This window comes from Cetorhinus maximus, chromosome X (genome assembly GCF_964194155.1).
Source record: "Cetorhinus maximus chromosome X, sCetMax3.hap1.1, whole genome shotgun sequence".
Taxonomy (NCBI): Eukaryota; Metazoa; Chordata; class Chondrichthyes; order Lamniformes; family Cetorhinidae; genus Cetorhinus; species Cetorhinus maximus.
The window spans coordinates 437299-455789 of NC_135917.1; the positions used below are offsets into that span (position 1 = coordinate 437299).

An 18491-nucleotide genomic window follows, 5' to 3' on the forward strand; every position below is an offset into this window, starting at 1 on the left:
AAAGATTTCAAGATGCTTCATAGAGGAGGATCCTGAGCACTAATGGAAGAGTTAAAAGAGATGGTTGAAGAGGTAGATTTGGAGGAGGCTTTTGACGGCTGGAGCAGGTAGCAAGAAAGAACTTGCATTTATAAAGCACCTTAGCGCCCTCAGGGTGTCCCAAAGTGCTTCGCATCCAATGAATGGCTTTGAAGTGCAGTTACTGTTGTTATGTCGGCAAACACAGCGGTCAATTTGCGCGCAGCAAAGTCCCACAAACAACAAGTGAGACAAATTACCAGTTAATCTATTGTTGATAGTGTTTGAAGGATGAATGATATAGTCCCTGCTTGTCTTTGAAGAATGCCAACGATCTTTTATATTTACCTGAACCACCTGACCAGTGCCTAGATTTAATGCTTCGGCCAAAAGATGGATGAGGAATGACTGGTTGGGAGAATTTTCCAGAATGTAGGGCCAGTACAAATGAAGTTAGAATGGAGGGAGCCCAGTGCGTAAGTCAGAACACAGGGCAAATTCTAAGACATAGGGCTGGAGAAGACAACTGAGGTAGAATGGGATGAGGCCAAGGAGGGACTTGTAAATAAGAACATTTAATTGAAGGACATGGAGTCAAAGGAAGTCAACAAGGATGGAGCAATAAGAGAGTGGGATACACAAGTAGCAGAGTTGGAAGAGTTAGAGTATACAGAGAGTATACAGAAAGACTGCCAGCAAGGAGACCATTAAAGAAGGCAAGTCTGGAGATAATGTATCATGGAGAAAATTTTTAGAAATGATGGATGATATTGCAGAGATGAAACTAGTTAGCTGTGCTAATGGATGAGATAAATATTCAGTAGTTTCAAACTAATACATGCAGCCGTGGAACATTGGGGTTGGGGCTGGTGAGCAGGATCTAGATGCATTCTCCCAGCAAGGGATGGTTTGAGGTGAGAAGCAGGCTGCAGGTCCATTTACCAGGAGGGCGTGAGAGACAGTTACATGTGAAATGACACTCACTGGCTCTTATACAGTGACTTGTTCAGGAGCAACATAGGTAAAGGTCAAGGAACAGATCACCCTGTCCTTTCAGCTGAGGGTACCAGGGGAACAGTAAGTTAAAACTGTTCGTGAGTAAATACATATTTTTAAAATCCACAAAATGTATATATGAAGGAGTAACAGATACAGTCAACATATAACATGCATTCTATGTGTATTGTCATTTTTGCTGTTAAAAGGGTATTGAGTATTGAAAGGGTTGTGATTGTGGAACTGTGGCAGAAGGACTGATGTATGAAAAGCAGCTTTGAAGGCCTGTGGAGACAACATCTCAACATTGAAAAACTGGTCCTAGCTGTTTTCACACCTTTTAACAAGTGAAAAAGCTTGCATTTGTAGAGCACCTTATCACAGAGAATCATCCCAAAACATTGCACATACAATGAATTACACCATGCAGTAACTGAGTATGTGGAAGCTGTTTTTCACACAGCAATGTCCCACAAGCTGATTCTGTTGGTTGAGGGAGGAATGTTGGCTAACACGCTGGAAGAACATCCTGCTCTTCTTCCAATTGTTTCATGGGATCTTTAACACCCACCTGAACCAGTGAAACAGACATCTGAAGGAAGCCTCCAACAATGTGGCTCAAAGTCCTGGAGAAGGTTTGAATTCAACCATTAGCAGAGGAGTTGAATAAATACTTAGCATCAGTCTTCACAGTAGAAAACACTATTAGCATTCCAAAAATACTAAATAATCAAGGGGTAAAATGGGGAGGAAATAAATACAATAACTATCACTAGAGAAAAAATACTAGGAAAACTAATGGGGCTAAAGGCCAATAAGTCTCCTGGACCAAATGGGTTGCATCCTAGGATATTAAAGGAAGTAGCTACAGAGATAGTGGATGCACTATCTTCCAAGAATGCTTAGATTCTGGAGAAGTCCCAGAGGACTGGAGAACTACAATGTAACATCCTTATTCAAAAAGGAAGGGAGACAAAAAAAAACAAGCCAGTTAGCTTAACATCTGTCATTGGGAAAATGTTAGTCTATTATAAAGGATGTAATAGCAGAGCATTTAGAAGTACATCATCTAATCAAGCAGAGTCATCATGACTTCATGAAGGGGAAATCATGCCTGACAAATTTATTAGAATTCTTTGAGGACATAACAAGCCGGATAGATAAAGGGGAACCAGTAGATGTAATATATTTGGATTTCCAAAAGGTGTTCGATAAGGTATCGCACAAAAGGCTACTTAATAATGATAGGAGCCCATGGTATTGAGAGTAGTATATTAGCATTGGCTAACTAAAAGAAGACAGACAGTTGGGATAAGGGGAGCATTTTCAGGATGGCAACCTGTAACTAGTGGAGTGCCACAGGAATCAGTGCTGGGGCCACAATTATTTACAATATATATTAATGACTTGGATGAGGGAAGTGAATGTACTATTGCCAAGTTTGCGGATGACACAAAAATAGGTGGGAAGGCAAATGGTGAGGATGACACAAAGAGTCTGCAGACGGATATAGACAGGTTAAGTGGATGGGCAAAAAACTGGGAAAATGTGAGGTTATGCACTTTGGCAGGAAGAATAGAGGAGCTGAATATTATTTCAATTGAGAAAGACTGCAGAAAGCTGCAGCACAGAGGGATTTGGGATCCTCGTGCATGAATTACAAAAAGCTAACATACAAGTTCAACAGGTAATAGGGAAGGCAAAGGGAAAATGGCCTTTATTTCAAAGGGAATGGAATACAAAAATAGGGAAGTCTTGCTAAAACTATACAAGGCACTAGTTAGACCACACCTAGAATACTGTGAGCAGTTTGTGCCCCTTGTCTAAGGAAAGATATCTGGAGGCAGTCCAGAGAAAGTTCCCTAGGTTGATCCCAGGTATGGAGGGATTTTCTTATGAGGAGAGGTTGAGTAGGTTGGGCCTGTACTGAAACATATAAGATTCTTAGGGGGCTTGACGGGGTAGATGCTGAAAGGTTGTTTCCCCTTGTGGGAGAGTCTAGGACCAGAGGGCATAATCTCAGAGTAAGGGGTTGTCCATTTAAGACAGAGATGAGGAGGGATTTCTTCTCTCAGAGGGTAGTCAATCTGTGGAATTCTTTACCACAGAGGACTGTAGAGGCTGGGTCGTTAAGTATATTCAAGGCTGAGATAGACATATTTTTAATCAATAAGGGAATCAAGGGTTATGGGGAAAAGGCAGGAAAGTGGAGTTGAGGATTGTCAGATCAGCCATGATTTCAGTGAATGGCGGAGCAGACTCAATGGGCTGAATGGCCTACTTCTGCTCCTACGCCTTATGGTCTTTGACTCAGAGGTGAGAGTATTAACCACTGAGTCACAGCTGACACTACTAAAGTCATTTCATATTTGCGCAATTCGGGCAGGATTAGAAGTGAGAGTTTTGACAGGTGCTTGAAATAGCCTCACTGCAAGCTTGTGTTCCTACACAAGAGCCATCTAACCCCAGAAACAACTCAACAAAGGACTCTTTTCTAAGACTACATATAACTGAAATGATATTTTGTACAATATGTAGTTGCAGGTGATTTTGTATTGGAGCGGCAAGAGGTGCTCTTGGCTATATCTTACTGGCAGGTTTCAGAGCATGATTTTCAGAGGCTTGACCTCTGGATTACCAACATTACATGGCACAACCAGACCCAGTTGGGGATCTATAGGAAATAACAAAAGAAGGAGGATTATCCTGACAGGATGTTTATGGTGAAGATAAAAATGTGACCGTGACTGATTGGAATTCAGATGGAAACTAATCTTGCACCAGCACCTCTGGTGAAACTGAGATTAAGGCATCTCTTTACCTGACTGGTCCTACAGGATATGTCTAACTTCTTATAACGCTTTAGAAATTGCTGTCCCCTCAAAGTGTTTGGCAGGTTGATATGGAAGGAAGGCTCATGGATGACCAAAAGGCTCCTGATTAAACACATCATACCAGAGTTACTTGCAAAATAGAAACACATGGTATTAAAGGGACAGTGGTAACTTGAGTATGAAATAGACTAAAGGATTGGAGACAGAGAGAATGGTGAATGGATGTTTTTCTGACTGGAGAGAAGTATGTAGTGGGGTCTCCCAGGGGTCAGTAATAGGACCATTGATTTTCTTGTTATATGTAAATAGTCTGGACTTGGATATAGGGAGTACAGTTTTGAAGTTTGCAAATGATACAAAACTTGGCAATGTAGCAAATAGTAGCAGACTTCAGGAGGCCACAGGCAGACTGGGTAAATGGGCAGACACATTGCAGATGCAGTTTAATGTGGACAAGTGTGAAGTGATGTACTTTGGGAGAAACAACATGGAGACAGTACAATCTAAATGGTACCATTTTGAAGGGGTGGGTGCAAGAGCAGAGGAACCTAGGACTGCATATTCACAAATCTTTGAATGTGGTATATAATGTTGATAAGATGATTAAGAAAAAGTTTATGGGATACTTGGCTTTGTAAATAGGGACATTGAATATAAAAACAAGGAAGTCATACTATACCTTTATAAATCTCAGGTTAGGCCTTAGCTGGAGTACTGCATACAATTCTGGGGACCATATTTTAGGAAGGATGTCAGGACCCTGGAAAGGGTACAGAGGAAGTTTACCAGGGATGAGTGACTTGAGTTATGTGGAAAGTTTGGAGAAGCTGGGATTGTTCTCCTTACTGCAGAGAGGGTTGGGAGGGGGTGGTGAGATTTATTAGAGATATTCAAAATCAAAAGGGGTTTTGATAGAGCAAGTGGGTTGGTAACCAGAAGTCATAGATTTAAAATAATTGGCAAAAGAACTAGAAAGAAAACTAGGAGAAATTTATTCATAGAGGATTTTTAAGATCTGGAACACTCACCTGAAAGGGTGGTGGAATCAGATTTCGTAGGAGCTTTTAAAAGGCAATTGTACATGTACTTGAAGGGGATTAATTTACAGGGTTCTTGGGGAAAAAATACTGCTGTTTGGGACTAAATTGGATAGTTCTTTCAAAGAGCCAAGACAGGCATGATGGGCCAAGTGGCCTCCTTGCTGTAAGATTTTATGATGCACACTAACCACTCCAATGACATGACAGACGATATCTTCTGGGACATTCCCATCAATGTTGTGGGCAGCCTTAGTATACTGGGACCAGTGCACATTAGGAAAAATTACATTTAAGTCAATACAACTTAGTTAATCACTTTAATTTGCTTCTAATGTCACCAGTGACAGACTGTGCACCAGATGGGTGGAAACCCATTTCTAGGTCTTCACCATTGCTGTTCTGGGCAGGCTGCTAGAAAATGTACAAGAGCCACCCAGGAAACAACTCTGCCATTGATTTACACTGTTTCACCATCTCCACTCCCTTGAACTCCTGAAGTGCAGAGCCTCCTGCATGTCTCATATGGTAGAGTAAAACCTGCTTACCACCACTACATAGCATATTGTATTGTTGCTTCAACATACAGTGCCATTGTCCAAGTCCTTTCAAGTATAGTGACAGTTTGTACGAGGGGAGTGTAACATCTGTCAGGGGGTGGTGGAGTAGCCGGTTAAAGAGGTTTACAACATAATTACAATATCATTATAGAACACTGAATTTAGGTTTTCAGGTCATGAGTCAGCTGTGTAGCTGCAGGGAATGGCGAGGAGTTGGATGGCGGGAAGCAAGCTGTAGACATGCTTTATACACTATTCATTCTGAACACAATTTTTCATCTGGCTACATTACGTGTTCTATAGTGTCTGTACAGATTTCATGTTGTAGTCTTATTGAGGCACCAGAATTAAATGAATACCAGGAGCTTTTTTTCAGCTGTTGCCACAGGACTGAACCTTTCCCCCATCTCTCTCATTTTGAATGGGTACAAGAGGAACTTAGTGTGTGATGGAAGAGAAAAGGCTTTGGGGTATTACTTGGGTCCATTGCTTACAGAACCCCAAATATAAAGTCAGTTATTGCCCACTAAGTCACTGGAAAGTGGACTACATGTTAAACATTTACAGTGCTATGGCAGAGCAGGAACAGGTGAGAGGGCACCTGAAAAAGAATTCTTCCAATATCAACTTTTCATGAAAGGTCAAGGCATTAGAGTGCAGTGGCAGGCAGTAACTGAAAACAAAACTTACATTGGGGGTTTGTTTGGATGTGTCCCAAACACAGTATTTCGGGGTTGAAGTCGTATAATAGGAAAGAGACATGCCAGATAGATCAATGGGCACCTGAGCTTCATTGTCATTATGCTGCCAACCATATCTGCAGGCCTTACCATTCCTGCCAATGATCAAACAGAACTTCCTCCACACATTCTGGGTCAGCAAGGAGCCACTTGTTTTGTCATCTGCTACAAGGATATTTGCGGCCAACAGGCAACAAATGCACAACATTGTGAGTGGCAAGCAAGGTCACCATTACCTTCAAATATTTGCGTCCAGTGCATTCCAAGCTAGCACTATTGTATCAGCTGATATGCCAGTCACACATCTATTAATCAGGTGGCTGATGACCAGCCCTCTCATCTCTTTCCCCATGAAATAGCAACAGGAGCATGACACAGCTGCCCAAGTATTTGAGATAGTAGAAAGGGGTCACTGATGGCAGCCATGTAGGAAGCGGGTTTCTGCTGCTTTTCTGGCACCATTAATTGTTCCTCCTCACTTGCACATTGAATCAAGCAGGACTACCTCCTGCAGCTGTACATGCTGCTACTTGCAAAATATTGGTGAGAAGATTGCAGGATACTGTGAAGTTCAGTCTTGCCCTGTCACACTGGCAGAGTTAACAGGCTACTGTTCAATGCCAACAATGATGGGGAAATAACTGATGTTACCTTGCTGTCTCCAAGAGATATCTTTCAACAGAACTCACATTATAAGATACCAAATGTACATGCTGTTTGTGTTGTTGAGTATATACTTGTGGATATGTGACAGAGGGTGAGGGAAAGACTCAAGAGCTGGGTGATACCAGCCCAGAGCTTGGGGGAGAACTGCAGCTTCACTTCCTCTTACTGCTCCAATGCTTTTAGAGGCTATCCTGGTTGACCTATTCTAAAGTAGTTAAAGGCTGCTAATCTCGGAGACCTCCTCCTGTTCAAGGTGACAACTTGTTAACATGCTGTAGGCTGTGGGAGTATGTGCACATTTATGGACATGTGCCGTAATCGCAGTCCATCCTGGGTGTAATTAAATGACCGTGCATCACGCAGCTAAGCTGTGTTAAAGTGCTTTTACGTGCAAATCCCTTGGAAGTTCTGACTGTACTAAGGCTTTCAATGTAAACTGTAACTGCAATGTGTACCCTATGGGTATGCGTGGTCAACATTGCAAGAACTTACACCTTCACCTCAAAGAATTTCAGGCTCGGCACGATGTTGAACTCGTCTTCCATTGCCTTCGCCTCTGTGCATACTTCTTTGGGCAGAAGTCCTGCCCCTGCTCAATGGACTCTTTCACCCACCTCCAGTATTCTCCCTCTACCTGGACCTCTCCCTCTCCTCTCTTACTCACTCTTGATCTTTTCACTGAGAACTGTCGGTGTGACATTGGGCATCTTAGTTTCTCTGCTCCTCTCTCCCATTCTAGCCTGTCTCCCTCTGAACTTGCTGCACTCTGTTCTCTCAGGTCCAACCCTGACTTTGTTATCAAAACTGCTGACAAGGGTGGTGCTACTGTTGTCTGGTGTACCAACCTCTACCTTGCAAAGGCTGAGCGCCACCTCTCAGACACTTCTTCCTACCTCCCCGGACCATGACCCCACCACCGAACATCAAGCCATTATTTCCAGGACTGTCACTGACCTCATCTCCTCTGGAGATCTTCCCTCCACAGCTTCCAACCTCATAGTCCCCCAACCCCGGACTGCCCGCTTCTACCTCCTTCCCAAAATCCACAAACAGGACTGTCCTGATAGACCCAACATTTCAGCCTGTTTCTGTCCCACTCAACCTATTTCTTCCTATCTTGGCTCCATTCTCTCTCCCCTTGTCCAGTCTCTTCCTACCTACATTCACCATTTCCTTATTATCTACTATTAACTCCCCACTGTCACTCTAGAGGACCGACACACAATTTACTTACTCTTTTCCTTTTTAAATACCTGTATGAACTCTTGCTATGTGTTTTTACATTTTGACCCAGCTTCCTCTCGTACTCTAATTTCTTTCTCCTGATTAACCTTTTAGTCATTCTCTGCCATTTTTTATATTCTGACTAATCATCTGACCTGCCACTCATTTTGCGTAGTTATAATGATCAGGTAATCTGTTTTTTGTGCAGGCAGTGTGGTGGATGGTTCTTTCTCTCTGTTCTGGCATAACCCCCACCCCCATCAATGACCAGTGCGAGTCTTTGCCAGGGGTCCAAGAGCCCACCTCCTCTATGGTAACGACCGAGACCAGAAATGCAGCTGGGGTCAGGAGGGCAATGCTGAGGTACACAGAAGTGCCAGTCTACCTGCCTCATGTTCTACAATGGGCGAACGGAATTTCCAGGTCCAAGTGTTAGCAGGTCTTCTAACTCCTGAGCCGAGGCTTATCCTCCCCCTTTCTGTCATCCGCCACTCCCAGCTGTTGTTTGACAGAGATCAGGAGCAATAACCCTGGCTGAACCATACAGACCAGGAAAATCCTGGGGTCAGTTTGTCCTAGGGTTATGCTTCTAACTGCTCTTAGCGAGGGGACATTGCTTTGGCCTCAGTGCCTCTGGGTTACTAAAGGGAAAATTAGCCAGAGTTTCCAGCAACCCTTCCTACAAATGCACATGTGAATGGGAAATTGAGGAGAGAATCAAGCTTATCTGTCTTGGCCACTTCCATTGAACTCACTGTCTTGGCTCACACGTGAAGAATGAGCGCTTGACAAGTTACCCTGGGAGCAACTGGCACCATTTCCAGCTTTGCCTAGTTAGGAGCCAACATCTTCAGGAGAGGAAGGAGGGAAAAAAATTCACAAAGAAGGATTGTTTTCAAATATATAAATACGGCATCATTATGGCGGCATCATTATGGTTTGGGAAGTTTCTGAGCAAACTCAGTGCCTGTACCAGCCTGTGTGGACGTCCAGTTCAGAACATGTTAATAAACATTAAGCAAAGCCACAATTGCTATCATCATGCTAATTACAAACCTGTAAAAGCACAGCATTTTGCCAGATTGGTGATGCCTTTAACATACCAAGCAGCTTCCAGAAACTAAGACCTGCTGCATACAACTGTCACTTCTGATGGAATGCAATTTACTCAATTATTAAACTTGTCCAGATCTTTTTATGGGATCCATGAGTGCTCTATCACAAGTTTTCAAACACTGTACCCTGCACTATTGGTATTAATCTTCATTATCATCTCAGTTACCATCTTAGTTCTCAAGATAGGTTAAAAAAGCTGGGACTCTACAGTTTAGGGAAGCGTAGACTCAGGAGTGGATCTGATCAAGATTTATAAGATGATTTCACCTCAAAGCACTGGAGAAGTACCATCAGCGGTGCTTTTGCACAATCCTCCAAATCCGGAGGCTAGTAAGTGGCCCAACAGCAGTGTCCTTTCCCAAGCCAACTCTGCTGGACAGGACATGTCATTCATATGCCTTACACTAGACTCCCAAAGCAACTGCTCTACTCTGAACTCAGTCACAGCAGGAGATTCGCAGGAGGACAGTGGAAACACTTTAGGGATGTCCTCAGAGCATCCTCGAAGAGATCAAACATACCCGCCAACTCTGGCTTGTGAGCGACCAAAATGGAGAAGGTTCACTTGAGAAGGCACCAAACAGATTGAGAGACTTTGTCGTGAACGTGCAGAGGTGAAGTCGAGGCATTGAAGTGCAAACCTCCAAACAACCCATCTACCCAACCCTTCAAAAACCATCAGCCCCGCATGCGGCAGAGTCTGCAGATTGTGCATTGGATTTATCAGCCATCTCAGAACCCAATGAACTGGAGTGGAAGCAAGACATCCTCGATCCCAAGGGACTACCTAAGAAGGAGAAGATAAAACGATGAAGGGGATAGATTGTGTTCCAGTTAACAGTATTCCAATCAAATAGGCTAGGGACCCATTTGAAGTTTAAAGGGCTAGAGCCAGGTTAGTTGTCAGTAAGTGGTTCTTTCCCCAGAGAACAGTGGACCTCTGGAACAGGCTGCCATCATGTGCGGAGGAAGTTGATTTGTTGAACTCCTTCGAGGGAGAGCTGGACCATGTACAAAGCAAGGTACTGCAAGGAATTAATCAGGGCCAAAGTAGTCTCCTGGACTCGTTTTGATCACCTGAGGGGGTTGGAGATCTCTCCCTAATTGGCCTGTGTTTCTACCCGGTTTTTCATCTTTCCTGGGAGATTACATGGCTCTGGGTGGAGTTTACATGTATTGTGATGCACAAGGCATCGCAGTTGTGTAGGCCAGGCTGGATAGGCCAAGGGTCTTCACCTGTATTTCATTACTGTGTTGGATTGTGGGAATGTTGCATGCAAGTAGCCTGTCAGCTGTAAACACCGCACCCGCGAAAAGTGACCGAGCTGATCTGCTCAAACTCCACTTATTGTCGAGAGACTCGCACATTACTGGAAATTCAAACACTATAACCTGCAGATTAAATGACGCGAAAAATAGCCCACAGGAGGTTAATTAGTTTTAAAAGCTTATTATTTTTGAGCAGGACATTTTCCGCTCCGTGTGCTGTATGAATGCATTTCTATTTATAATGTGTTTTGAATAAAGTGAGACACTATAATATAAGAGCACCTGTTGGTTCCACTCTTCATAGCCCAGGGTCAACGATTACGTGTAGCGGCATATGGAATTCGCTCGTTCGCTTCATGAATACGGCAAAAAAAAATGAACTAAAGTGAACCGTAAATTTTCACTCGGTTTCCTGAATTGCTTCCGATAGCTTCAAAAAGCTCACACACCGTTTACTAAGTCAAATCCATTCAGATTGTAAATAGGAAATTACTGTGACAACTGTGTTATCAATTTGTATTAATTCGTCCACGAAGTAGACTTTAAAACACGGTGTGTTGGTCATTTCAACGAAGCTTCTGAATAAAGTGGTTGAAAGGAGTAAGAATGAGATAGACTCGATCTGTCAGTATCAACAAAAACTAACACTAGAAATCTGAAGTCAAATCAATGCCCCTTTCTCTTCACATACGCTGACAGACCTGCGGTGTGAGTGTGAAGCTAGCTGGAGTTCAGGATCTGTGGTGGGTATTTTACTCACGGTTCTTTCGGAATGTCCCCATTCTCATTCGGCTTTTTGACCTCGGGCTTGGCAGGGTTCAGGAGGGGGTTTCGATCAGAACCGCTCACACCGCTCGTCGCTCGCCCCCTGGGGGGCTGTTGCCATTTCCACAGCCAATTGACAAAGCCGTTGGGTTTCCCCGAAACATTGGCAGCTCTGAAGTGACAAACTCCAGCGGTGAAGCAAGGCAGTGATCTTAAACGATGCATTCCTGACGAATGCGGATCGGATTCCCTTCTTCACTAATGTAACGGTCCTTTAACCTCTTTCTCTCTAATATATCTGCCTAGTAAACTCTTCGCTACAGTATTCCTTCTATTTCCCTTCACTAGCTCGGAGCTTTCCCCCCCAGACTGTCAGTTAATTCGCCTCCTCTCTTCCATCTCGTAATGTTTGTTGAACACGCGGCGCAAGCAAACTTTACCAAAGTAGGTGGGACTAAAATTACAGTGTCCAAGCAGAAGTGTCGCAACCTGGAAGGCGGCGCCCGAGCACGTTAAGCTGCCCGACTACGCGGGGCATTAGACAGATTTACTATGGGCTTCTGACTGTATGTGGAAAAGAGCAAGGGCATTTTTGGCACCTGGCATCCATTTTACAGTGGGAGCCACTGGAGCATGGAAGGTGTCACTCAGGACCTTCTTAGAGGTACGGATTTTACCCACCGAGTCCAGGCTGACATATTCATGTTGGAGTGTACACTGGTGCCAGCCTGGGTTGTTCGGTGGGTAACACTCTCGCCTCTAAGGTAAAAAGGCCACTGGGACTAAAAGGTGCAAGCGCCACTTCAGAGACTTGAGCCCCATAATCCAGATACTGAAGGCGTGCTGCACTGTCAACTAAGTCTTTCAGATAAACCATTAAACCGAGGCCCTTCTACCTTCTCAGGTGGAAGCAAAAGATTCCACTACTATTTTGAAGAACATGGTAAGTCTTCCTGGGTGTCCTGGCTAATTCCTCAACCAACAAAACTGGAGAAAACAGATGATCTCATTGCAATTTTGTGGGATCTTGCTGTGCACAAACTGACTGCTGTGTTTCCTGCATTATAATAGTGACTAGACATTGTAAGTATCTCATTGGCTGTAAAGTACTTGGGACATCCTGATATTGTTAAAGGTGCTATATAATTGCAAGTTATTTTCTTTATATTGAACTATATGACAGTTTGGTATTAATGGGGAAATGCATGGTCACATAAATCTAATCTGTTAAATTTATGGGACAACTAGGACATACTGACCTTGGTGAGGTTGTTACAGAAACATTTTAGTAATTATGCATTACGCAATTTGATGATGACCTGTCAAAAAAAATGCTTCCCATTTTTTCTTCTTCTTGAGTTCTCTGCTCAAAGGCAGGTGCTTGGAGGTTATTTGCTGAACCATGGCAACGGACCATGATTTTTTACTTCTGCAAGGGGGCAGACCCTGAGTCTACCTCAACCAGAATGGGAATCAAACCCCATGCTGTTGGCATTAATCTGATCAACATGCTAACTGTCTAGCCACAAAAAGCAGGACAAATCCAACCTGGCCAATTACAGCCTCATCATTCAACTCTCAATCATCACCAAAATTGTTGACCGTGTTATCAAGCAGCATGTGCTTAGAAATAACCTGCTCAGTGATGCTTAGTTTGGGTTCCACCAGGGCCACTCAGCTCCTGACCTCATTACAGCCTTGGTCCAAACATGGACAAAAGGGCTGAACTCCCGAGGTTGAGGTGAGAGTGGCTGCCCTTGACCGAGTGTGGCATCAAGGAGCCCTAGCAAAACTGGAGTCAATGGGAATCGGGGGGAAACTCTCTGCTGGTTGGAGTCATACCTAGGACAAAGGAAGATGGTTGTGGTTGTTGGATGTCAATCACCTTATTCCTAGGATATCACTGCAGGAGTTCCTCAGGGTAATGTCCTAGGCCCGACCATCTTCAGCTGCTTCACCAATGACTTCCCCTCCATCATAAGGTCAGAATTGGGGATGTTCACTGTTTATTGCACAATGCTCAGCACTATTTGTGACTCCTTAGATACTGAGGAGTCCATGCCCATATACAGCAAGACCTGGACAATATCCAGGCTTGAGCTGATAAGTGGCAAGTAACATTCATGCCTTACAAATCCCAGGCAATGACCATCTCCAGTAACAGAGAATGCAACCATCTCCCCTTGACATTCAATAGCATTACCATTACTGAATCCCCCACTATCAACAGCCTGGGGGTTACCATTGACCAGAAACTGAACTGGACTAGCCATATAAATACTGTGGCTACAAGAGCATGTCAAAGTCTGGGAATACTGCGGCAAATAACTCAACTCCTGACTCCCCAAAGCCTGTCCACCATCTATAAGGCACAAATCAGGAGAGTGATGGAATAATCTCCACTTGCTTGGATGAGTGCGGCTCCAGCACTCAAGAAGCTCAAAGCTCAACAGCATCCAAGACAAAGCAGCCTGCTTGATTGGCACCCCATCCACAAACATTCACTCCCTCCACCACTGACGCACAGTAGCAGCAGTGTGTACCATCTACAAGATGCACTGCAGCAACTCATCAACTCCTTAGGCAGCAGCTTCCAAACCCGTGACCACTACCACCTAGGTCTTTTTAGGAGGCCCCGCCACCGGTGACAATACCGCCTCCACATTTGCCCTTGAGGGCCCGGCCACAGGTGATGGTGAGCTGACCTTTGGGCCTGAGCCACACCCACCCCGACAAAGGTTGACCATTTTTTTGTTTTTGTTTTTTTTTAAATTTATATATTTTTAAATAAAGTTCCTCCCTGGGGAGGGGAGAAAGGTGGAAATAACCTCCCCCTCTGAGATGTTAATAGAAGAGAGGAGGGAGAGGGGTAGAGGACAGGGAGGCACAGGAGGGAAAGGGGAAAGTCTAGGTGGGTGTCTCTGGGTGGAAGATGGACGTTGGGTGGGGGCCTCAATGATCTTCAGGTAGGGGGAGGGCGATGTCTTCACTAGCCACCACTGGCCACTGGGAAAAGGCTGGGCAGGGGAGGAGTGGCAGCAAGATGTTCTTAACACACACACACACCCCTTTTTCTTCCCCAAGTCCTTTGGGCAGTCTTCTGCCCTCCCCCTACAAAGCACAGTCTTTAACAGCCCCCACCTGAACAAAATAGAAAGTCCAGACACCCACCTAGGATGTTATAAGTCACAGTCTTGGCCTCCTGGCCTTCCTGTCCTGTAGCAGCAGCAACAGCAGCAGTTGTACTTCTTCTCCCTCTCTCTCCTTCTCCTCTTTTGGCCCCTCCAAAAGAAGGCCCTCCAACTCCCCCATGCAATAGAGGAGGACGATGATGAGATAAAGCCAAGGGCACAGGAACAGCAGACAGGAGACAGTAGGAGCAGGAGCAGGAGCAGCAGCAATACACAGTCTCCTCTCCTCACTCCCTAGATCCAATTGAAGCAACCACTACTACCACCTAGGAGGACAAGGGCAGCAGATAAATGGGAACACCACCACCTGCAAGTTCCCCTCCAAGTCACACACCATCCTGACTTGGAAATATATCACCGTTCCTTCACTGTTGCTGGGTCAGAATCCTGGAACTCCCTCCCTAACAGCACTGTGGGTGTACCTACACCACAGGGAATGCAGCAGTTCAAGAAGGCAGCTCACCACCACCTTCTCAAGGGCAATTGGGATGGACAATAAATGCTGGCCTAGCTAGCGATGCCCACATCCTATGAAAGAATAAAAAAAAGGCATCTGAGCTAAACCCCTGCTCCTTTTCCTACATTTTGCCAAGTCTAAAATAGAACCTAGAGCAGGATAGGGACAGGGCAGGACATGGTTCAATTCAGACCTTTGATTTGCTGGTGATGGAAGTTCATTGTAAGCCTTAATCATTGACTTAAAAAAAAAGAAATTCTAACAAACAGTCTTTATATTGTTTACATTATATATATTTCTGTCTAGTACAGTTTAAAAACTGGACTGGTCTAACAGCCTCTGTGGAGAGAGGAAAAAAAGAGTTAACGTTTCGAGTCCACATGACTCTTCGTCAGAGCCAAAGAGAAGGAAAATGTGGTGAAATTTATACTGTTTAAGGGGGTGGAGCAGGTGAAGCTGGATAGAAGGCCAGCGATAGGTGGAGGCAAAGGAGAGATTGCCAGAGATGTCATGGACATAAGTACAAAGGGGTGTTAATGATAGTGGTACTGGCTAAAGGAGGTGCTGATAGTGGCATTAAGGTCAGAAAGCAGAATGTGATAATAGCTGGATAAGGGTAAGCACTCTGAAAAGAACAACATGAACAAGTGACAGATGGCCCTAGTGGGGGTGGGGTGGGGGGGAGGGGACAGTGGTGGGAAAATAGATCAAAAATAGAGTAAAAGGTGGGGATAAAGCAATGGATAAAAATGAAAAAAAATAAAAATAAAAATAAGTGGATAAAAAATAAAAATTAAAAAATTTAAATGAATGTTGAAAAAAGGGGGTGAGGATGGAAGAGAGAGTTCATGGTCTGAAGTTGTTGAATTCAATGTTAAGTCCGGAAGGCTGTAAAGTGCCTAGTCGGAAGATGAGGTGCTGTTCCTCCAGTTTGCGTTGGGCTTCACTGGAACATTGCAGCAGGCCAAGGATGGACATGTGGGCATGAGAGCAGGGTGGAGTGTTGAAATGACAAGCGACAGGAAGGTCTGGGTCATGCTTGCGGACAGACCGAAGGTGTTCTGCAAAGCGGTCACCCAGTCTGCGTTTGGTCTCTCCAATGTAGAGGAAACCGCATTGGGATCAACGAATGCAGTAGACTAAATTGAGGTAAGTGTAAGTGAAATGCTGCTTCACCTGAAAGGAATGATTGGGCCCTTGGACAGAGGGAGGAGGTAAAGAGACAGGTGTTGCACCTTCTGCGATTGCATGGGAAGGTGCCGGGGAAGGGGGATGAGGTGTTGGGGACGCTGGAGGAGTAGACCAGGGTGTCCCGGAGGGAACGGTTCCTACGGAATGCCAATGGGGGGGGTGGGGGGGTGGGGGGAGGGTGAGGGGACGATGTGTTTGGTGGTGGCATCATGCTGGAGTTGGCGGAAATGGCGGAGGATGATTCTTTGAATGCGGAGGCTGATGGGGTGAAAAGTGAGGACAAGTGAGAACCTATCATGGTTCTGGGAAGGAGAGGAAGGTGTGAGGGCAGAGGCGTGGGAGATGGGTCGGACATGGTTGAGGGCCCTGTCAACCACAGTGAGGGGAAAACCTTGGTTAAGGAAGAAGGAAGACATGTCAGAAGCGCTGTTTTGGAAAGTGGCATCATCAGAACAGATGCGACGGAGGCGAAGGAACTGAGAGAATGGGATGGAGTCCTTACAGGAAGCGGGGTGTGAGGAGCTGTAGTCGAGGTACCTGTGGGAATTGGTGGGCTTGTGGTGAATATTGGTGGACAGTCTATCACCAGAAATTGAGACAGAGAGGTCACGGAAAGGAAGGGAAGTGTCAGAGATGGACCATGTGAAGGTGATGGAGGGGTAGAAATTGGAAGCAAAATTGATAAAATTTTTCCAGGTCCAGACAAGAGCACGTAGTGACACCGAAACTGTCATCGATGTACCGAGAAAAGAGTTGTGGGAGGGGGCCTGAGTAGGACTGGAACAAGGAATGTTCCACATACCCCATAAGGAGACAGGCATAACTGGGGCCCATGCGGGTACCCATAGCCACACCCTTTATTTGGAGGAAGTGAGACAAGTTTAAGGAGAAATTGTTCAGCTGGAGAGAACAAGTTTAGCCAGACAGAGGAGAGTGGTGGTGGATGGGGATCGAAGAGTCATATGGACTCGAAATGTTAATTTTTCTTTTCTCCCCACAGATGCTGTTAGAACTGTTTAGTTTTTCCAGCATTTTCTGTTTTTATTTCAGATTTTCAGCATCTGCAGTATTTTGTTTCTAAAAACTGGACTGTTTGGAACATAACCTTTGGCACAATGCCATTCTGATGTTTGATTGTCCTCCTCTTCCTCCTAAAATGGTGGCAACTCCCTCTTCTCAGAGTCAGAAAATGGTTGGTTCAAGCCCCACTCCACAATTTGAGTGTGTAATCTAGGCTGACACTATTGGATTTCTGAGAGGGTGCTACATTCTGAGAGATGCTATCTTTCAATGAAATATTAAACTCTGATCTTGTCTGTTTGTTCATATGGATGTTAAAGATCCCAGGGCCAAACATGGGCAACAGCCAGATGGTTTACTTTTCCTGGTCAACAAACTAACACCTCCAAAAAATAATTAACTGATCATTAATTTGCAGTTTGTGGGATCTTGCTGTTACCAAATTGGCTGTTTTGTTTAATAAAAACAGAAAATGCTGTAAAAACTCAGTAGGTCTGGCAGCGTCTGTGGAGAGAGAAACAGAGTTAATATTTTGAGTCCATATGACTCTCCTTCAGAGCTAAAGAGAAGTAGGTATGTGATGGGTTTTATGCTGTTTAAGAAGGGGTGGAGCAGGTGGAATGAGACAGAAGGTCAGGAATAGGTGACAGCTAAGGAGAGATTGACAAAGATGTCATGGACACAAGACAAAGGGAGTGTTAATGGTAGCGTTAAAGAGTAAAGGTGCTGATAGTGGCATAAAGGTAAGATAGCAGAAGATGTTAAAAGCAGAACAAGGGTCAGTGCTCTGTGAAAGCAAAACAATAGAACAAGCAGCAGGCCAAGGACGGACATGTGAGCATGAGAGCAGGATGGTGTGCTGAAATGGCAAATGACAGGAAGGTCTGGGTCTGGGAAGGCTTGCGGACTGTGCGAAGATGTGCCACAAAGCAGTCTATGTTTAGTCTCCCCAAGGTAGAGGATACTGCATTGGGAGCAGCGAATACAGTAGACCAAATTGAAGGAGGTGCAAGTGAAGCACTGCTGAAAGGAGTGTTTGGGCCCTTGTATGGTGAGGAGGGAGGAGGTAAAGGGGCGGGTGTTACACCTTCTGTGATTGCATGGGAAGGTGCCGTGGGAGGGGGTTGAGGTGTTGGGGGTGATGGAGGAGTGGACCAGGGTGTCCCGGAGGGAACGGTCCCTATGGAATGCTGATAGAGGGGGTGAGGGGAAGATGTGTTTGGTGGTGGCATCATGGTGGAGTTGGCGGAAATGGCGGAGGATGGTCCTTTGAATGTGGAGGCTGGTGTGGTGAAAAGTGTGGACAAGGGGGACCCTATCATGGTTCTGGGATGGAGAGGAAGGGGTGAGGGCAGAAGTGCGGGAGGTGGGTCGGACACGGTCAAGGGCCTTGTCAACCACAGTGGA

The 18491-nt window shown here is 44.9% G+C and overlaps 2 protein-coding genes across 3 annotated transcripts in view; one reads left to right on the forward strand and one right to left on the reverse strand.

Moving 5' to 3' along the window:
• The window catches only part of LOC144672769 (glutaminase kidney isoform, mitochondrial-like), a 70009-nt gene extending 58375 nt beyond the window's left edge, over positions 1–11634 (reverse strand). Inside the window, exon 1 of one of the 2 annotated variants that reach the window (XM_078534751.1) lies at positions 11221–11634. In XM_078534751.1, the coding sequence (XP_078390877.1) occupies positions 11221–11450 (230 nt within the window). In that variant the 5' untranslated portion in view covers positions 11451–11634. The remainder of the gene's footprint in view (positions 1–11220) is intronic. The other variant, XM_078534753.1, reaches the window with a different exon arrangement.
• Positions 1–18491, forward strand: part of LOC144672768 (signal transducer and activator of transcription 5B-like) — a 186138-nt gene that overhangs the window by 20097 nt on the left and 147550 nt on the right. The window lies entirely within an intron of this gene.